At 44.9% G+C, this 23,176-nt stretch overlaps 2 protein-coding genes across 4 annotated transcripts; both read left to right on the top strand.

The window, feature by feature from the left end:
• On the top strand, positions 1 to 2,963 carry LOC138784098 (serine-rich adhesin for platelets-like). Its single transcript, XM_069959613.1, has 2 exons — positions 1 to 2,833; positions 2,917 to 2,963. The coding sequence occupies exons 1-2, from the start codon at positions 1 to 3 to the stop codon at positions 2,961 to 2,963; spliced, it is 2,880 nt and encodes a 959-aa protein (XP_069815714.1).
• Positions 2,964 to 3,717: 754 nt separating this feature from the next.
• LOC138784286 (uncharacterized) lies at positions 3,718 to 10,160 on the top strand. Of its 3 annotated transcripts, none has more exons than XM_069959803.1 (4): positions 3,718 to 5,680; positions 5,865 to 5,944; positions 7,089 to 7,212; positions 9,785 to 10,160. In XM_069959803.1, the coding sequence occupies exons 1-3, from the start codon at positions 4,309 to 4,311 to the stop codon at positions 7,185 to 7,187; spliced, it is 1,551 nt and encodes a 516-aa protein (XP_069815904.1). In that variant the 5' UTR covers positions 3,718 to 4,308; the 3' UTR covers positions 7,188 to 7,212; positions 9,785 to 10,160. The 3 variants fall into 3 exon arrangements, with proteins under 3 accessions (XP_069815904.1, XP_069815905.1, XP_069815903.1); XM_069959804.1 differs by having other exon boundaries at positions 10,090 to 10,126; XM_069959802.1 differs by lacking the exon at positions 9,785 to 10,160 and having other exon boundaries at positions 7,089 to 7,492.
• Positions 10,161 to 23,176: the final 13,016 nt, after the last annotated feature.

Genomic DNA, 23,176 nt, shown 5'->3' on the forward strand with positions numbered 1-23,176 from the left:
ATGACTATGACAAGTGACACAGTGAATCTTACTGATACTATGATGAATGGCTCTGTGGACTCCACAACAGCTGATGCTATGGACACTACGACTACCATGATAAATGACTCTACTGCTGCTATAACAAGTGACAAAGTGGAAACATCAGCTTCTATGGCAAGTGACCCAATGGATTCTACTGCTTCTATGGTAAATGACACAGTGCACCCGCCAGACTCTTCTACTACAGTGACAAATGACACATGGATCTCTACTGCTACTGTGAAAATTGACACCACTAACTCTACTGTGACAAATGACACAAGTAACCCTACTGCTCCAACCACTGGAGGCACAACTGACTTTACTGCTGCCATCACTAGAGACACAATAGACTCTACTGCTACCATCACTAGAGGTACAATAGACTCTACTGCTACCATCACTAGAGGCACAACTGACTTTACTGCTACCATCACTAGAGACACAACTGACTCTACTGCTATCATCACTAGAGGCACAACAGACTCTACTGCTACCATCACTAGAGACACAACAGACTCTACTGCTACCATCACTAGAGACACAACAGACTCTACTGCTACCACCACTAGAGACACAACGGACTCTACTGCTACCATCACTAGAGGCACAACAGACTCTACTGCTACCATCACTAGAGACACAACGGACTCTACTGCTACCATCACTAGAGACACAACTGACCCTACTGCTACCATCACTAGAGACACAACGGACTCTACTGCTATCATCACTAGAGACACAATAGACTCTACTGCTACCATCACTAGAGGCACAACTGACTTTACTGCTACCATCACTAGAGACACAACTGACTCTACTGCTATCATCACTAGAGGCACAACAGACTCTACTGCTACCATCACTAGAGACAAAACGGACTCTACTGCTACCATCACTAGAGGCACAACAGACTCTACTGCTACCATCACTAGAGACACAACGGACTCTACTGCTATCATCACTAGAGACACAACGGACTCTACTGCTATCATCACTAGAGACACAACGGACTCTACTGCTACCATCACTAGAGACACAACGGACTCTACTGCTACCATCACTAGAGACACAACTGACCCTACTGCTACCATCACTAGAGACACAACGGACTCTACTGCTACCATCACTAGAGACACAACAGACTCTACTGCTACCATCACTAGAGACACAACTGACTCTACTGCTACCATCACTAGAGGCACAACGGACTCTACTGCTTTCTCCACTAGAGACACAACAGACTCTACTGCTTCCACCACTAGAGACACAACGGACTCTACTGCTACCATCACTAGAGACACAACAGACTCTACTGCTACCACCACTAGAGACACAACGGACTCTACTGCTACCATCACTAGAGACACAACTGACTCTACTGCTATCATCACTAGAGGCACAACAGACTCTACTGCTACCATCACTAGAGACACAACGGACTCTACTGCTATCATCACTAGAGACACAACGGACTCTACTGCTATCATCACTAGAGACACAACGGACTCTACTGCTACCATCACTAGAGACACAACGGACTCTACTGCTACCATCACTAGAGACACAACAGACTCTACTGCTATCATCACTAGAGACACAACTGACCCTACTGCTACCATCACTAGAGACACAACGGACTCTACTGCTACCATCACTAGAGACACAACTGACCCTACTGCTACCATCACTAGAGACACAACGGACTCTACTGCTATCATCACTAGAGACACAACAGACTCTACTACTACCATCACTAGAGACACAACGGACTCTACTGCTATCATCACTAGAGACACAATAGACTCTACTGCTACCATCACTAGAGACACAACGGACTCTACTGCTTTCTCCACTAGAGACACAACAGACTCTACTGCTTCCACCACTAGAGACACAACGGACTCTACTGCTACCATCACTAGAGACACAACGGACTCTACTGCTACCATCACTAGAGACACAACGGACTCTACTGCTACCATCACTAGAGGCACAACTGACTTTACTGCTATCATCACTAGAGACACAACAGACTCTACTGCTACCATCACTAGAGACACAACGGACTCTACTGCTACCATCACTAGAGGCACAACTGACTTTACTGCTGCCATCACTAGAGACACAACTGACTCTACTGCTACCATCACTAGAGACACAACGGACTCTACTGCTACCATCACTAGAGACACAACGGACTCTACTGCTACCATCACTAGAGGCACAACTGACTTTACTGCTGCCATCACTAGAGACACAACTGACTCTACTGCTATCATCACTAGAGGCACAACAGACTCTACTGCTACCATCACTAGAGACACAATGGACTCTACTGCTACCATCACTAGAGACACAACGGACTCTACTGCTACTATCACTGGAGACACAACAGACTCTACTGCTACCATCACTAGAGACACAACAGACTCTACTACTACCATCACTAGAGACACAACTAACTTTACTGTTACTATGACAAATGACACAACTTCTATGCTCAATGACACAACAAACACCAATAGTATTCAACCATCAACCAACACAGTATTTTGTGCTACATGTCGGCTAGTTGAAGCATCCACATCTACTGCCACCGCGGCCGCTGACACAAAGGACTATACCGCCACTCCATCTGCTCCGACTGACACCACTGATTCTTATGGTCCTACGGTCCCGTCAGATGGCACTATTTCCAGCACTGCTGTGCCAAGCGATACGGGTAATCCTCTTCCTTCTGACTATAACTCTGCTGTGCCAGGAGACGGCATTATTACCCCGACTGATGGAAGTCTCAGTGGTACCACAAGTAATTCATCTGTGGTGAATGTGACATCTTATAGTGTAACTACAGATACAACGGCATCAACACAACTGTCCAAAATAAATCAGGGGACATTACTATGGACTCTGCTACAAATAATACAACAAAGTCTTAGTAACAGAGTACAGTCTACAACCTGGAGTACCCCTGTAACATCTACAGTAGTAGCCAACACCACCAGTCTACCATCTACTATACCAGCTGACACCACCACCAGTCTACCATCTACTATACCAGCTGATACCACCACCAGTCTACCATCTACTACACCAGCTGACACCACCACCAGTCTACCATCTACTATACCAGCTGATACCACCACCAGTCTACCATCTACTATACCAGCTGACACCACCACCAGTCTACCACCTACTATACCAGCTGATACCACCACCAGTCTACCATCTACTATACCAGCTGACACCACCACCAGTCTACCACCTACTATACCAGCTGACACCACCACCAGTCTACCATCTATTACACCAACTGACACCACCACCAGTCTACCATCTACTACACCAACTGATACCACCACCAGCCTACCATCTACTACACCAACTGACATCACCACCAGTCTACCATCTACTATACCAGCTGATGCCACCACCAGCCTACCATCTACTACACCAACTGACACCACCAGTCTACCATCTACTATACCAGCTGACACCACCACCAGTCTACCATCTACTATATCAGCTGATGCCACCACCAGCCTACCATCTACTACACTAACTGACACCACCACCAGTCTACCATCTACTACACCAACTGACACCACCACCAGCCTACCATCTACTACACCAACTGACATCACCACCAGTCTACCATCTACTACACCAACTGACACAACCACCAGTCTACCATCTACTCCACCAACTGACACCACCGCCAGTCTACCATCTACTCCACCAAGTGACACCACCACCAGTCAACAATCTGCTACACCAACTAATGCCACCACCAGTCAACCATCTACTACAGCAACTGATACCAGCAGTTTACCATCTACTACACCAACTGACACTACCACCAGTCTACCATCTACTACACCAACTGACACCACCACCAGTCTACCATCTACTATACCAGCTGACACCACCACAAGTCTACCATCTACTATACGAGCTGATACCACCACCACCAGTCTACCTTCTACAACACCAGCTGGCACCACCAGTCTACCATCTACTATAGGAGCTGACACCACCACCAGTCTACCATCTATTATACGAGCTGATACCATCACCACCACCAGTCTACCTTCTACAACACCAGCTGGCACCACCAGTCTACTATCTACTACACCAGCTGACACCACTACCAGTCTACCATCTACTATACCAGCTGTTAGAGCCACTACCACCCCAAGTCTACCATCTACTACACCAGCTAATACAACCACTAGTCTACCATCTACTACACCAGCTAATACCACCACCAGTCTACCAACCACTATGCCAGATGGTACCACTGCCACTCAGCCATCTACTACCACCACCAGTCTACCATCTGCTATACCAGTGGACACCACTACTAATTTTCTATCTACTACACCAGCTGGTAACACCACCACCAGTCTACCATCTACTAAACTAGCTGACACTACAACCAGTCTACCATCTAGTACACCATCTGGCACCAATACCAATCTATTATCTACTATGCTAGCTGTTAACATTACCACCAGTTTACCATCTACTACACCAACTGATACCACCACAAATCTACCATTAACTACACCAGCTGATGCCACCACCAGTCTACCATCTACTTTTGCAGCTGCTACTAACACCAGTCTACCATCTACTAAACTAGCTGATACCACCACCACCAGTCTACCATCTACTACACCAACAAACACCACCACCAGTCTACCATTTACTAAAGCAGATGACACATCCACTAGTCTACCATCTACTACACCAGTTGGTACCATCATCACTAGTCTATCAACCACTACACCAGCTGGCACCACCACCAGTCTACCATCTATTACACCATCTGCTAACACCACCGCAAGTCTCCCATCTACTACCCCAACTGATACCACCACTAATCTACCATCTACTAATCCAGCTGATACCACCATTAGTCTACCATCTACTACACCAACTGACACCGCCACAGTCACAAACGTACCACAAGCACTTTCTCAAACAGTTCTCCCAAATGCCACATCTGGCACCGAAAACACTACTGGAAGTGCCGCTATATCTAATACCATAAAAGAGCCGTCTACTCTTTCAACTGCATCCACAACTCTTGTACCCAATGTCATCCCTGTAAATAGAAGCAACATGTCAGTGGAAACCATACTGGAAGCCAACAATGTTAACACTGGTGCCAGTTATTCCAGTACCAGCTCCTACACCTCCATACATGAGATCAAAAACATGGTGGCAACTAGCGGAACATTGGTGCCAATTGAAGTCACTACCCAGTTTACCTTGACATCATCTACCAAGGCCAATACTCCTATTACTAGTATGGAAACCAACCTATTCACTGGCTCTACAAGACCAACTTACAACGTTACAAGTACTGGTGCCAAGGGTACAGATAATGGCAAGACCTCGGTGTCCACCAGTAGTAGTAGTCAACCTTCTACCAGCCCAACGACGCATTCGGTATCCTCCAAATGGACAAACCCTTATAGCTCAATGATCCCGACATCTAAGGCCGCCATTAGTCCAACAACAAAAGCTACTACTGATTCCACTAATGGAAAATCCATTCTCTACGATGTCAAGACCACAAGCGGTGGCGGTGCCAGTGCGTCTGGTGGTTACTCGCTACCTCTACTACAAGTACAACCCTCGACCACAGGTAAGAGGCCGCGTATCTTCATCTTAGGTTATCATTATTGTACATCATGGGATACGAATAGTTCTCGAGTTTTGCAGGAACGATACATCTCAAGGTCTGCTGGTCGGTGCGGGTCATTCTGTGCTCTTGACCTCGCTCGTCTCTCTATCGTGAATGTGTTGTGTAACTATTGTATTCTTTATAGGCAGCATGGCGATGAATGTTAAAATTTCGAGATGGAGCCAGGGGAGCACTGAAGACACAGTGAAGGCGCTGATCCTCAAGGTAATGGGACTTTGTAGTTCTGAAGGTCTTTTAGACGCATCACCATGCTGGATCTCCATACTCTTGTGTCCACTCAGCCTATCACAGTGCAGTCATGGTGGGGACCTCATTGGTCAATACTGACATCATGTGGTCCCAAGTGGTACTGCAACTTATAAAAGCACCTGATGTCTCCTAGTGCACTAAAAGGAACAGTCCAGGAAAAACTGAGACGCTTGGGTGGATTTATTAAGATTTTTTAAAACTTTCTTCTCCTCAATACATCTGAGTGCAACTTAGACCAACTTTACCCCATTATTGCTCCAGTGCATGACAGCTGGTCCTGTGCCATACATGGTTGGTGATGGTTGTGTTACACAGCTAAGGCCGGCTTTACACTGCATTTTAGCAATCCGTTTTTTTTTTTCATTTGTTTTATTCAAAAAACAGATGAAAAACGGATGAAAAAAATTATACATTTGTGTGTGCCAGTTTTGATCCATTTTTACATTGACTAAAAGAAGGATCAAAAAATTAATTAAAACACACCTGTTTTTTTTTTAGCGTATACAAAAACGTGGTTGACCACATTTTTTTGTATGCTAAAAAAAAACCCTGCTGCATTTTGACCCTTTTTCTTTATAGTGGAAGTCAATGGAAAAACGGATCAAAACCGGCGCACACATGTATCAGGTTTTTTTTCCATCCGTTTTTTCACCTGCTTTTTTTTTTTTTTTTGCAAAAAAAGATAAAGAAAATAGATTCCAAAATATGCAGTGTGAACCCAGCCTAAGATAACTGTGATGCTGGATGTTTAACCTCCTAGATGCCACAGTCCATAGTGATCTATGGACAGTCGATGGCATCTAGGTGGGTAAAGGTGTTGTCCCATGATGAAACCTATTTCCCGGGGTCTTTTTTTTTTTTACTTTTTTTTTTAATGAAAACTTTCTGCTTTGTGGAATATGATGTATACAGATCACATTGCGGGCTCACCTGTATCTTTAGCTCCCCTGTCCTGGGTCCTGTAGCTGAGGACATCGCAGTCATACCTGGTTATAAGGAATATACAAGCCCTGTGTCCTCCATAGCGGAAGGTCCTGTTGTTTCGGCTTATGTCTCCTCTGGGACTTACCGCTGTCTCCTCTTTGTCTGTTCCCACCAGACCTGCTCCATCTTCAGTCGCTTTAACATCACAAACGTCCAGCTGACCTGGGGCCAAGACCGGACGACCCTGAACTGCCAGAATCTTCCATCAGTGTAATGAGGAGGACTGTCTGTAGTTACTGGTATGAGAAGCATCATGGAGGACTATACTGGGACCAGACAACGGAGATCACTACTAGGGGGACATATCTCTGCTGTACTACTACTGCTATGACTACTACTCCCAGTATGCTTAGTGTTATACTAGACTGAAGTGGTCCGTTCTGTCTGCAGTGCCCCCTTAGGTTGTTAGCTACTACGTGTTTCCAACCATCGGAGTACAAGTAACTGCACAGAGTATTGGTTACAGACAGATCTCCAGTCTGCTATGCATTATACTGCCTCTCTGTCCGGCACAGACCACTGCAGCAGCTGTTACCATGGTGTGTGCCCTGAAATGTACCCACCAGGATGCACCCACCCATGATGATTGAGTAGGACCCCTGTATACCAGTGGTTATATCACCTTTTACTCCTTATACAACAGACTACCTCTCTGTTTTGCACAGACTGGTTCAGGTTCGGATTAGGCAGCGTCTTATCACATTGTTGCCCCTTTAGCGCCCCCACCACCATATGGCAGAGTAGTGCAGTGTTTTATCCTTTCATTTGCAATCCTCACCTGCTCAGGCTTATTGCCGGGTGCTTGAGCCCCATACTGGTTACTTGGTAAAGCTAAAAGTACTGATTGCACTTGTACAATTCCTATAGATCCTTAAAGGGGTACTCCAGCAAAAATCTTTTTCTTTCAAATCAACTGGTTTCAGAAAGTTCTATAGATTTGTAATTTACTTCTATTAAAAAATCTCCACCTTTCAGTACTTATCAGCTGCTGCATGTCCTGCAAAAAAGGTTGTCTTTCCAGCGAGACACAGTGCTCTCTGCTGCCACCTCTGTCCATGTCAGGAACTGTCCAGAGCAGGAGAGGTTTTCTATGGGGATTTGCTGCTGCTCTGGGCAGTTCCTGACATGGACAGAGATGGCAGCAGAGAGCACTGTGTCAGACTGGAGAGAATACACCACTTCCTGCAGGACATACAGCAGCTGATAAGTACTGGAAGACTGGAGATTTTTAAATAGGAGTAGATTACAAATTTATATAACTTTCTGAAACCGGTTGATTTGAAAGAAAAAGATTTTCACTGGAGTACGTGGATTATGACTTCTGCAGCTACTGTATAACATATGATGAGGAGGATGGTACATGATGCAATGTATTCAGCCAGACCTGATAATTTTCTAGTTAGATCTGCACTGTTTCAGGATGGATCAAAAACCAGTTGCACACTGGGAATGAGAGGAGATGAGCATGAAGAATAGTGCTGTGAGCAGCAGGATCAGCATCCACCACTAGGGGGCGCAGTTACTATACAATAAATAGCAGAACAGCTCAAAGTATAGATATCTATTACTAAGTGTGCAACACATTAACAATGAGGACCAAACCCGATAAATGTCACTTCTCTATTCACTGAATAAAAATAAAGATTATGGAGATCCAGAATAAGCGGGGACCTCTGTACTCAACCACATGACCCAAAATATAGCGGAGGCCTCTGTACTCAACCACATGTCCCAAAATATAGCGGAGGTCTCTGTACTCAACCACAAGACCCAAAATATAGCGGGGGTCTCTGTACTGTACTGGGAGGCTGGTTGAGAACTGAGCAGTTTATCCCCAAAGGAAGTAATGTAAATGTGATGAATTGGTTCCGGCATCCACCAATATATATATATATATATATATATATATATATATATACACACAGTGGTGCCTTGGATTACGAGCATAATTCGTTCCAGGACGGTGCTTGTAATCCAAATCCACTCTTAAACCAAAGCAAATTTTCCCATAAGAAATCATAAAAATGCAGACATTTCTGAATAACATATAAAACAGATGAAACAAACATTCAGAAGCAGCAGAATCTGTGATATTATAAGTTACTGTACAGTAATGGAGAGGATGGGAAACACAAGGGCGGACAGAGACTGCAGGGAGCAGGAAGGAATGAGCAGGACAGATGTGGGCACATACATGCAGCACTCTCTGTCCGGGGAGAGAGGGGTTACAGCTATGAAGAGATTACCTCCACAGTCCTGTCCCCTGATGTAAGCCCCAGCCTGAAGTGGATCTGCTATGATATGGAAGGTGAGGGAGACTTCCTGGGTCAGAGTACAGGGCTGTAGACCCCGCTATGCAGACCATGCCCCTCCCCCACTCCCCCTAACACCCAGTACAGGGAGCTCTTAAACCAAAGCAATGCTCTTAAACCAAGTAAAAATTTTGAAAAACTGTGAGCTCTTAAACCAAAACGCTCTTAAACCAAGTTACTCTTAAACCAAGGTACCACTGTATATATATATATATACACAACACCAGTGCTCAGGGCCCATCATTCATAGTGCAGACACATGGCATCAGCCGGCACAGAGCAGCCTCATCTCCTTATCTCTTCTCTGCAGCCCCCTGCTTATAGACTGTTACCATAATGTGTGAGAGAACTGGTTTGGCAATCATGCACCGGAGGCGTCTCCATCCTTGGTTAGGCAGTAAGGAGGCTGGGTGGGGTCATTGCGAGATCGATAACAATTAATCGCCTTCATAACGTAACAAATGCCCTGATATAATGTTGAGTTATTATCTTCCTGCAGCACAATGTGGCGGTTTTCTTTCCAGCCTGCAGTTGCACGGTGTGGCCACTAGATGGGGATGTTGCACTGCAGATCTCCTGCCCTTCAGGAATGCGGCTCCGATCCTCCCCATTAAAGTGTTTATCTAGACTGCACACACCTCCAGTGCCTCTCCAATGGATTTGGCAGCCTTTTTGTCGTTCTGCTAATTGCTGTACATTCTCTGTTGTATTACATTCTGTGTGGGCTCGCTGCAGAGGTGTGCTTTATATATTCACTCCAGTTTTTTTTTCTGCAATTTTTTTTTTTTTAATTCTTCCCGAAAGATTAACCCTTAAAGCCACGGCGCTGCCGTTTTATCGCGGTAACAGGTGCCACGCGGGGGGTCAGAGATGACGGAGACGTCTGTGACTGGGATGAAAGCAGAAATGGCTTTTATTGTTCTGGAATTAGAATGAATAAAAGATTTCTATAATCCTTGGCGCTTTTTTTTTTTCTCTTTTATGATGGAAACGCCTGTTGCTAATTTCAGACGAGAAAATGTTCGGCTTTGATACAAAGGTTGGCGGTACAGACAGGGCGGGATGTCATACCGGGGAAATGGATCAACAGGGAATCACTCAATATTGTCGCAGTGTCGCTGGAAATTGACGCCATATTGGGTGACGAAACACGTTCTACTGGCAGCAACCTGGGATTAAAGGCATAGATCACAAAAAGAAACAATTCTTTCAAAGTAATTGGTGCCAGAGATTTGTAAATTACTTCTATTAAAAAAAAAATCTCCAGTCTTCCAGTACTTATCAGCTGCTGTATGTCCTGCAGGAAGTGGTGTATTCTTTCCAGTCTGACACAGCGCTCTCTGCTGCCACCTCTGTCCATGTCAGGAACTGTCCAAGCATGAGGGGTTTTCTATAGGGATTTGCTGCTGCTCTGGACAGTTCCTGACATGGACAGAGGTGGCAGCAGAGAGAACTGTGTCAGACTGGAAAGAATACACCGGACTATTGGTACCGCCACCCACAGAAAGGGGAGATGACCCAAGGATGTGGTGGCCCTGGTGGCAACAGCGCTGCGAGATAGAGTACATAGGCTTCTAGCAACTTTGCTTTATCCGGATCAGTTCCTCTTGTTATCAGGATACTGTCCTGCGCTTTTAGACTGGTTTTTGGCGTGGGTTGGTGGTTTCTCTGCCTTTTCCACTTCCTAGAGTAGCTTAACACTGCATAGTGTGTAGAAGTGCTGCTTTCAAGAAAAGGAGCTCAGAGATAGGCAGAGAGAAGAGAAGGTCCTCATTGGTGTACAGATCACAATACAAAACCTAGGTACTGCTTCATCACCACAGTTTAGTTAGAGTACAGACTTTTGCAAAAGGTGTAACCATAAGCAACACCCGTGGTGGGACACCACACTTGTCTCTCCAGCTGTTGCCCCCTCTTTTCTGAGACAGCGAATGTAAACAATTTCCTGGCAGGCTGTATCTGCAACATTGTAGCTTCTTTGTAATGCTGGGAGGGTTATTCACAGTGAGTTCATCAGCAACTTGATCTCAGAATAACCCTCCCAGCATTACAAAGAAGCTATAATGGCAGCAATAAGATGGAAACACCAGCGGCAACTACAGGACACTATTATACATCACACCAGCCGGGAATAACTTGGGTGGTGGGCGTGGGGGTGACACAAGGTGTTCCCTGTTACCCTGACATTCCCAGCTTCCTGGACTCTATATACCACCCGGGCTGCCGGCATCCACCACCTGCAGGGAACAGAACAGCTGGATGAGCCTCATATAAATGTGTCACATGGTCGGTGATGAAAACTGCTGCCATCCTGATCGGCGGTGACACTTTGGGGATGAGACTCCATCCTTCACCCGATCCTGTGCGTTGCACAATAACTAGCCAGCGCTAGTCCAGCAAACAGGTGTGATGTTGGTACCCGCTTGTTGTGTGGTTGGCTGTAATCCCCAAATGGTCGGTGACCTGCCGGGCTGTGATGGGTCCCTTGGGCTCTTGTCACAGTAGTCCTGAGTGGCAACTGACCCACCCAGAGTTCTCCAATGGTACAATACACTTTGACAAAATAGATAAATCTTGGACATAGACTTTAGTGCTGGAACTTGTTGTGTTTAAAGGGGTACTCCAGTGTGGGGGGGGGGGGCATTTTTTTCCTGGGACCGGGGAGGAGGTGGCTGAGGGAAATGACGTTCCAGCAGCGGGTCCCGCATCGCGGCGCCCCGGCTGCTTCCTGGTGTCTGATGCGGGCCCGAGACGATACGTCAGTGACAGAGGCGGGATCTGAGCGGACTTGAAATGGATCCCGCCTCTGTCACTGACTGGCTGAGCAGACCTGAGACGTCACGTCTCGGGCCCGCGTCAGACACCAGGAAGCGGCCGGGAACTGGGGACCGGAGCGCCATGATGCGGGACCGGCCGCTGGAACCGGAGAGGTGAGTGGACGTCATTTGCCTCAGCCACCTCCTCCTCGGTCCCAGGAAAAAAAATGTTCCGCCGCTGGAGTACCCCTTTAAGGAGGTGCTGAAGAAGTAGAGTAGAAAATAAGTAGTTGTAGCGGTGCTTGGAGAGTAGAGTAGAGGAGTTTTTGTCGGAGGAGCCCCAACCCAATGTAGCTGTGTACTCTGCTGGAACATGAAGAGATATACTTTAAAGTGAGATACTTTACTTGTAGTTGTGTTTAGACTGTGTCTGACCACCTTGTGCTCTACAGAGTTGAGCTACCCGTCCTGTCAGGGTACTACAAGCCCCAGCCCCAAGCACTTACCTGCTCTGCAAAATAGGATAGGTAGACCATCTTTACGGTAGCTTTGTCCTATCCAGGCTAGTTCCTCTTGTGTTCAGGATACTGCCCTGTGCTTTTTAGACGTGTTCTTGGCGTGGGTTAGGGTGTTGAACACCTGGACTCCTCTCCCTTTAAAATGCTTAGCACTGCATACTGAACATAGTGGTAGCAGAAAAAGAACTGGTTGTCTCTAGCTGCATCTACACACCTCAGTGTCTAGACTAGACTGCTCTTTGTCCCTGTCAAGGGTCCTGGCATCAGCCAGGCCCTGGCTTAACTACAGCAGGAACTGTAGTGTTTTTTGTCTTTCCTCTCTGAGAATCTGGATAAGACTGCACTTTCTCCACCAGTGTCTCCTACTACAGGGGCCTAAAGTGAGTGGGGATGAATGTGTGCATAAGAAAGGAGAAAAGACATAGGTTAGAAGTAGAAAGCACCTCCTATTGGTCAATAACAACACATGGTGCACATAAAACAAGAAACCATGACCTTCCTCAGTTGTGCAATATATAGAAATACAAAAGACTGACATCTAGTGGTGAAACTTCAGACTACGTCAGACCTGAAAGAGGAAGCTTTTTGAGAGGTGCACTGGAGAGATAAAAACACCTGTAGTGGGACACCACACATATGTTTCTGGATTTGTTGCATATTCGGAGAATTCTACATATAAATGCTGTTCCTCTTCTGAGCTGCAGACGGATTTACCTGAGGTCTAAGTGACGCCATCAGTGAAGCCTTCAGCTTTCGGATCTCTTAGGCGGTTGCCCCAAGCAGCTCCATTCTCTGGGGATTTTTGGGGTCCCCATTCTCATGATCAAGGGAAGCCCCATCAGATGGACCGCCACGATCTCTTAGATACACTGTATCCTGTACATGCTGTGGATAGGGCACAACTACCCCAGGTGGGAATGCCCTTTAAGTGTCTGTGATTAGGCCTAATACCCTGAGCACTCTGCGTGGGCGGTGCAGCGATCAGTGTCATTATGACAATAGAATGTATCAGATCCACATAACACAGAAGTCTAAACTGTCACCATGGCAACAGCCGCTACTTCTGTTACTAGCTTTTAAAACTTTGTACTGCGGGTTATGCTGGGGGTCGGCTTGTGAATAGTGTGACGGGTGTGAGGGTGAGCAGCATCGCTATAACGTGTCATGCAGGGGAAGTCCAGGATAAGGATGTAATACAGATCACTATAGTCGACCCAGGCGGCCATTGTTCAGAGTGGTGCATGAAGAGCTTGGGAACAAAGGGGTTATCTAGATTTAGACAAACATAGGAGCAGTATTATATTAGTTATATTCCTGTATATAGGAGCAGTATTATAGTAGTTATATTCTTGTATATAGGAGCAGTATTATAGTAGTTATATTCCTGTATATAGGAGCAGTATTATAGTAGTTATATTCCTGTATATAGGAGCAGTATTATAGTAGTTATATTCTTGTATATAGGAGCAGTATTATAGTAGTTATATTCCTGTATATAGGAGCAGTATTATAGTAGTTATATTCCTGTATATAGGAGCAGTATTATAGTAGTTATATTCCTGTATATAGGAGCAGTACTATAGTAGTTATATTCCTGTATATAGGAGTAGTATTATAGTAGTTATATTCTTGTATATAGGAGCAGTATTATAGTAGTTATATTCCTGTATATAGGAGCAGTATTATAGTAGTTATATTCCTGTATATAGGGAGCAGTATTATAGTAGTTATGCCGGAGGAAGATACAGCTGGCCCGCACCACTAATCAGATGCGCGTCCACACCTTCTCCTCCCCGCCACCGATGGCAGATGAATTAAAGTGAGCTGATTCAAAGTTACCGGGTGAGTGCTGATTTATCTACATTCCACAAATTATAATAGTTATATTCCTGTATATAGGAGCAGTATTATAGTAATTATATTCCTATATATAGGAGCAGTATTATAGTAGTTATATTCCTGTATATAGGAGCAGTATTATAGTAGTTATATTCTTGTATATAGAAGCAGTATTATAGTAGTTATATTCCTGTATATAGGGGGCAGTATTATAGTAGTTATATTCTTGTATATAGGAGCAGTATTATAGTAGTTATAGTCTTGTATATAGGAGCAGTATTATAGTAGTTATATTCCTGTATATAGGAGCAGTTTTATAGTAATTATATTCCTGTATATAGGAGCAGTATTATAGTAGTTATATTCCTGTATATAGGGGCAGTATTATAGTAGTTATATTCCTGTATATAGGGAGCAGTATTATAGTAGTTATATTCTTGTATATAGGAGCAGTATTATAGTAGTTATGTGAAATGTAGAGAAGAGTGAAGCTGCATCTTACACCTATGGCTGATACTAAAGCCGCTAAGCTACTTTAAAAACAAACACCAGTAATTTGGTATACAATTTGATCAAACCAATACGCCCCGTGTACCACGTGCAGGTATCCTGGTTCACATGGGTCCCTACGCTAACTCTATACCGTGTCAGTCAGTGACCGCCATCCCCGCAAGGCGTGCACATGCTGGGAAGTGAGGCCATGGAATGGCCCTGCAACCCCACTGTCACAGAACCAAACCCAAAATGCCCCACACAGGCTCTGCCGGCACCGTCGGCAGAGAAGGCTGCCCCCAAATGGCACAAGTATGAATATGAGTGTAATACCATATCCATACTTGTGTTGTTTTGGGGCAGCCTTCCCCGCCGGTGGTGCTGGCTGGGACTTTGGGGGGGCGCTTTGGGTCTGGTCCTGTGACATGGGGGTTGCAGGGCCGTTCCATGGCCTCCCTTCCCAGCATGTGCACGCTTTGCGGGGGTGGCGGTCACTGACTGACACGGTGTGGAGTTAGCGTAGGGACCCGTGTGAACCAGGATACCTGCACGTTGGTACACGGGGCGATATGGCTTGATCAATTCATATTCCAACATCCTGAAGTTGTTTTTTTAAAATAGGCTTAGCAGCATTAGTATCAGCTATAGGTGTGATGTGCAGCCGCTCCTCTCTCTCTATGTCGGGTTATAGTAGTTATATTCTTGTACATAGGGGCAGTATTATAGTAGTTATGCGGTTCAGGGAAGAAACAGAGTGCTGCACCTCACACCTATGGCTGATACTAGTGCCGCTAGGCTAAATAAAAAACACATCACAATTTTGTGTATGAATTGATCAAGCCATACTGCCCCATGTACCTCGTGCCGGTATCTGATACACATGGGTCCCTACACTAAGTCCACACCGTGCCAGTCAGTGACCACTATCCCCGCAGGCGTGCACAGCCAGGGAACGCGGGCCATGGGACGGCCCTGCGACCCCCATGCCACAGGACCAGACCCAAAAACACCACACCAGAACCCGGCCAGCACCGCCGGCGGAGAAGGTCGCCCCCAAGCAGCACAAGTCTGGATAAGGAATTACACTCACCATAGCTGCAGCAAACAGAATGGGAAAAGATGGTACACGGGGCAATATGGCTTGATCAATTCATATACAGACACTCTGGTGTTGATTTTTAATATAGGCCTAGCGGCATTAGTATCAGCCATAGATGGGATGTGCAGCCGTTCCATTCTCTCCAGTTCGTGTTTCACAGTTCTCCCTCTCTGAACAGCTCGCACTCCTTTATAAGACCCACATGACCAAAATTAGCAGGATATGCCTGTGCTCACATGTCTGGACCCTATGTCTTCCCCATTCTGTGAGAGCAGCAATGGTAAGTGTAATACCATATCCATACTTGTGTCGTTTGGGGGCAGCCTTCCCCGCCGGTGGTGCTGGCTGGGTTTTGGTGGGGCTTTTTGGGTCTGGTCCTGTGACATTGGGGTTGCAGGGCCGTTCCATGGCCTCCCTTCCCTGCATGTGCACGCTTTGCGGGGTTGGCGGTCGCTGACCGACACGTTGTGGAGTTAGCGTAGGGACCCGTGTGGACCAGAGGACCTGCGCGGTGGTACACGGGGCAATATGGCTTGATCAATTCATATACAGACACTCTGGTGTTGATTTTTAATATAGGCCTAGCGGCATTAGTATCAGCCATAGATGGGATGTGCAGCGGTTCCACTCTCTCCAGTTCGTGTATTATAGTAGTTATATTCCTGTATATAGGAGCAGTATTATAGCAGTTATATTCCTGTATATAGGAGCAGTATTATAGTAGTTATATTCCTGTGTATAGGGGCAGTATTATAGTAGGTATATTCCTGTATATAGGGAGCAGTATTATAGTAGTTATATTCTTGTATATAGGAGCAGTATTATAGTAGTTATATTCCTGTGTATAGGGGCAGTATTATAGTAGGTATATTCCTGTATATAGGGAGCAGTATTATAGTAGTTATATCCCTGTATATAGGAGCAGTATTATAGTAGTTATATCCCTGTATATAGGAGCAGTATTATAGTAGTTATATCCCTGTATATAGGAGCAGTATTATAGTAGTTATATCCCTGTATATAGGAGCAGTATTATAGTAGTTATATCCCTGTATATAGGAGCAGTATTATAGTAGTTATATTCCTGTATATAGGGGGCAGTATTATAGTAGTTATATTCCTGTATATAGGGGGCAGTATTATAGTAGTTATATTTCTGTATATAGGAGCAGTATTATAGTAGTTATATTCCTGTATATAGGGGGCAGTATTATAGTAGTTATTTTCTTGTACAGAGAATTACTGGAATTGCTTATTATTAGACTCCTTTTTGTTGTTTACCTCTTTTGAACATTGACCGACCTTTGGAATTCAGTCCCTTTTATACAGTCATCTTGCAGTTATATAGAGTGCTCAGTGGTTGATTGTGAGTCTCTTCCATTAGTGATACATTCTGAGCACACGTGTTATTTATCTGGTACGCGGCGCGCTGACTCACCTCATCATCCTCCTCATTTGGTTTGGAGCATGTTGTATTTATGTTGCAGATGTCCTCTTCTTCTGGAGACTCAACATTAGCGTTTTGGAGTGTTATATATTTTATATTCTGTGTCACTTTGACTTTTAATGCATTTGACAGTTGTTGTTGGAGTTGGTTCACATTAGGGCAGAATTAATTGCATCTCACTGACTCACTTGTTTTTCTCATTGCTCAGAAATATATGTTAGATGTAAAAATCCTATAAAGGTCGCGTGAGGCTTGTAAACCAACTGCAGCACCACATGGTACAAAACTCCAGCACCTTGTCTTATTCCATTTAGGCTGTGGGTTCTCATGGACGTATTGTACATGGAGGAGGGATTGTAAGACATAATTATGAAGACTATCCATTTTCTTTTGGCGTTGATCCATCCCCACCCCCCAAGGACACAAGGGATTAGCTCATGTTGCCCCCCCCCCCCTTACTAGTAGGAGAGGACAGTCATGTGACCCTAATGCTGGCTCCTCGTACTTTGGTACCATGGTAGTCCCTTGCATACGGTAAGGGGTCCCTCGCATTCGGTAAAGGTAGGTGGGCCTGGCCAGAGACCAGGAACCTCTTTCTTTTATTGGTTTTACATTTTCTGACGACATTTACATATACAAAGCACCAGTATAGAGGAGTTCCACTTTATGGCTAGGCTCCTACGTAGTAAGAGACCGGCCCTTCGGTGAACTGGCTAAATCACGGAATGGCCGGTGTCAGTAAAGATCATCTTTACTGCCCCTGAATCTGTGCGCGCCCGTATCTGAATTCCCCGCTGCACACAATGGAGTGTGCAGCCAGAGCCGCACGCTCCATTGTGTGCACTGCCAGGGTTTTTTGAGGCGGCTATTCATTGAATAGCAAATGCAGAAAACTGACATGTCAGTTTCTTGCAGCACCCCTAGGGATCCTGGCCGGAGTGTATACTATGTGTATGTATGTATATACTATGTGTATGCACTCCGGCCGGGATTCCTTAGAAGGCAGCACTACGGAAGTTTCGTAGTAATCCCGCCCATTGTTACAATGCCCATAATTACTCCGGAACTTACGTAGTGGGAACATGGCCGATATGTGAATTTGCTACGACTTATTCTGTGCTCAGCTGAGGAAAGTATTGGGTTAACTATCTTTTGTCATGTGTTGTTCTCTTGTCCAGTTACAGGTGCAGATTGTTTTTGCTCCTTTTCATACCCTATTCTGTCCTTCCTCTCTTTTACACACAGTCCCCACCAATCACAGGGAAGTTTAGTATACCCCTAGAAAAGGAGTCTAGCTCCTGGTGGAAGGGTTTTTGTCCAGTTGGTTCAGTTCAGAGAGAGAGAGAGAGAGAGACAGACTTCTTCTTATAGCAAGTAACCACTAGTATGCAGTGCTAGACCCCTCTCAGGAGGAAAAAGGACATTCTCTGAGGATTACCTTGTCCACACCAGGGATACTAACCACACAGTACAGGGCAGTGACCTGGATCCAGTTAGGTGCTGACTCCAGTGGAACAAAGCTGCAGTTAGCCTACGTATTCCACAGCGTAATGCACGTCTATCCTGGAATGTTTTGGGAAGTCTGCTCAACCCAGTGCAGGGGCCTGGGGCCTCGTACTACCCTCTCAGGATGGGTATCTCAACACAGTAGGGCATTAGGCAGTTCACTAAACGCGAGTATGAGGATCTTCTCTTCTTTTTCTCTACTACTCTCAGCTACGCTATTCCAGGCAGAGTACAGTACTACCTTGGACAGGGTTCTCAAGACGCTCCTTTACTCCTCTCTCTTCTGTTCACAGATTAACACTACTTTATTTGTCCTGTCAGCACCTATTGTTGTTGAAGCAGAAATTGATTTTGGTGTATTGTACCGAAGTTCCAAGTAAACAGACGTTATACTGGTTAAGTCATTGGACTCTGTCTATTCCTTTGCACCAACACACCAGTGTATACTTGGGCTATGTGAACCTGCGGACATGAAAGCCAATCTATCCGGGAGGTAGGTAACAACGCCACTCCAGGCTACCGTGACACTATGACAAGTGCCCAAGTGACCCTAGCCCACTCAGCTGCCACATCACCGCAACCAGCTCTTTGTGGTTTCCTCCCCTCCTGGGGCCTACCACATGGTGACATCTTTATCTGTATGATTAGCTTTAGTGACCAACAGTAGGAGTTGAGGGTAGTTATCTGGGGCTAATTACTGAAAAACAAGATTCTTCCTGTTCCTCAGGGGCGGGGCCTGTGGGGAAGCGTGTCATGTGACCGCTCTGCTGCTATCTAGATTAGTTTTATGAAAGCAAAATCAGCTGTTTGCCAGGGGTGCTGAGTGTCAGACAGGCTGTGGGGTTCTAATCCAAACAGGGTTCTCCCTAATTTTATAACCTCTTTGCTGTTACTTTATTGTTTTTTAGCTTTTCTATATGGGAGCAGTTATGAGTCGGATACTAAAACTTTTATACTTTGTTCCTTTATTCTAACCTGTTTCTATTTTTTGGGGCTGCCATTTGTTATGGGGGCGTCCATCTTGCCTGAGCTGTTTTTAACAGCATTTAGTGACGTGCTTTACAGCAAGACTCATGGGCATAGACGACAATAAACAGACTCTTTCCCCTTGAGATGAATGTGAGACACTACTGAGCATGCTCTGTGGCCTGTGAAGAGGTCACTCCACAGGGAGCTGCTATTGTCTCCTCTATCTACTGGGGTCACATGACGCTGCAATGCTGTACAAATCACTTTACAGCAGCCTCCTCTTATCACCACAGACACAACAGAAAGTCTCAGCTTCGTTTTAGACTCAGTGGTGAGAATGAGAACTGCAAGATATCAGGATTATTTTATAATATAGATAGAAAAAAAGGAAATTAGAAAAACTGTCGCTAAAAATTCTTAAAAAAATATTTTTACCATAAAAATGTTATTTAAACAATACGTCATTTTCTGATGAGACTGTCCCTTTAAGTTCAGTCCCCAATCAGGTCTTGTCGCCTGGATTTAGATTGGTGTCAGCTGGAGTGTGAGGTAGTTCCATCTGCCTGCTCAAGCAGCTGATCCGTCCCTCCATAGTGCTTTACACTGCAGCGCTGATCAGTTGCCGCATTACCAGGAATCCAGTATTGTCTAATAAAATATAGAAACTCCTATAACTTGTTGTCACGGATTCAATGTTTTCAAACAAATCTGTTCATTGGAGTGATAGCGCTCCGCCAGTCCTGTGCACCTGGGGTAGCAGCATTATTTATAGCGTCTGTGCCGCCCGCTGTGTTGTGACAGTCCTGTCTGTATAACTTTGTATAGGATCCCGCCGTACGGAGGAGCGATTCCTGCACATTGTCTCAGTACATTACAGCTTGTCTCACGTTCATCACCAGATGCCGAGAAGCGGCGACGTTTGAGGAATATTTTGTTGTTCTCATCATTTTATACAGAAGATGTGATATAATATTAGTGAGTTACCTGCAGGTCAATAGTATCAGTGCACCACGTGGCATCATTATTTCTTAGCTACATAGCTCTGACATTTGGGCATGGTAGTGGCATTATTTTGACACTACATGGTACATTTATTTGTACATCATTACTTATCTGTGAGACGGACATTGTGGTTGCACTGTTAAAAGCCGGTGGTATTATTATTTGTGCACTATATGACGTTATTATCGAAATTTATAGCTTTGGTTGCGGACATTCTGGTATTATTATTTCACACTGCATACATTTTATTTGTGCCATATGACACTATTATTTAGGCTACGTTCACACTGCGTAAGTTTCCGGCCGTAGCGCGCTCCGTGAATAAGCGGCCGGAGATTTACGTAGTTTGCGTACAATGGAAAGTATACGATCTACGGCCGCACAGTTCACACTACGTACGAACTTACGCCCGGATCGTATGCGGCGCCGTAAAAAATGAACCAGACCATTGTTTCGGGATGGAAATGCTGTAACTTACGCCCGTAGCGTAACATGCGGTCCCGTACGGAGTGGGGATATCTTCATTTTAACACCTTTTTGTGCCGATCCAAAAGGTTCTGTGGGGTGTCCGGGGCTAGGCGAAGATTTCCTAGTAAAGACCGCTGTCAGATCTCTACGTACGCCGCTCGGGAAGCGTGAGTAGACTATGGTCGTAAGTTCGCGGACGGTACGTAGCCGGCCGCAACTTGTGTAAATCCCGGCCGCAGTTTTACACGTATATGTCCGGCCGCGAAAATATGCGGCCAGACATATACGTAGTGTGAACATAGCCTTATGCTGCAAATGGCTGTTTTAAAACACTGCATGGTACTTTTATTTGCACACTATGGGACTACTATAGTTTTATTTGTGCACTATATAGCTCTACTTGTATTTTATGGTGAAATTATTTGAACGCTGGATGGTACTTTTATTTTTGCACTCTATGGCATTGTTATTTAGCCATTACATAATTCTATTATTTGGGCATGGTAGGATACTTTTAGTTGTTCACTATATAGCATAATTATTCAGGCATGACATACAGTAGTTCCATTATTTGGGCACTGTACGCTACTTTTATTTGTGCAGTATATGGCCTCATTATTTAGGCATAACATATTTCTATTATTTGGACACTGTATGATACTGTATGATATTATTTAGCCATGAAATAGTTCCATTATTTGGGGGCTATACGGTACTTTTATTTGTGCACTATATGGCATCATTATTCAGGCATGACATACATTAGTTCTATTGATTGGGCACTGTACAGTATTTTTATTTGTGCACTATATGGCATCATTATTTAGGTATCACATACTGTATTTCCATTATTTGGGCACGGTATCTTGATTTTATTTGTGCATTATATGGCATCATTATTTAGGTATTTCATACAGTATTTCCATTATTTGGGCACGGTATCTCAATTTTATTTTTGCACTATATGGCACCATTATTTAGGTATCACATACTGTATTTCCATTATTTGGGCACTGTACAGTATTTTTATTTGTGCACTATATGGCACCATTATTTAGGTATCACATACTGTATTTCCATTATTTGGGCACGGTATGTAACTTTTATTTGTGCACCATATGGCATCATTATTCAGGCATGAAATAGTTCCATTATTTGGACATTGTACCGTAAGGTTATTTGTGCACTATATGGCATTATTCAGGCATGACATGGATGTATAGTAGGAGGATGTAACACTGCATAAAAGTAACTGCAGCCAAATAACTTGCCATAGAATAAAATCTTTGTTAGTCCAGGGATGATGGGAGTGGTAGTTTTGCACCAGCTGGAGGGCGGCAGGTCTATATAGTCATGTTCCCTGCTGATATTTATTCCATAGCTCCAGGCTACAGAAGTATAAATCCCATCATTTGGATCCTGAGAAATTCTTCTCCTCTGAAACCTTGACAAGACGAAGCGCCTGAACGTTGCGGCAGATCCTTCTGAGCGTCTGACAACCTTGAACATATTTCCTCTGATTGCTATAGCTGCACTGATCACTCACAGCAGATCCGTCCATCTGGTGACACAGCGGGGACCCCGGCATCTGTACGCCCCATCTAGTGCACACGCCATTAGGCAGAGCTGATAAATGAGTAGTTAGTAGCAGGCGTGTACGGCGCCCGGCAAACGTCTGCCGACCATACGGTCAATGGGGAGGAAGGAGGCGGACGGCCTTAGGGTTGGATGTTCTATCAGGTCGGATCCCAATGACTCCATCTGTAATAGTCTAATCAGTGTAGTGGAGATGAGG

Source organism: Dendropsophus ebraccatus, chromosome 2 (assembly GCF_027789765.1).
Source record: "Dendropsophus ebraccatus isolate aDenEbr1 chromosome 2, aDenEbr1.pat, whole genome shotgun sequence".
NCBI lineage: Eukaryota > Metazoa > Chordata > Amphibia > Anura > Hylidae > Dendropsophus > Dendropsophus ebraccatus.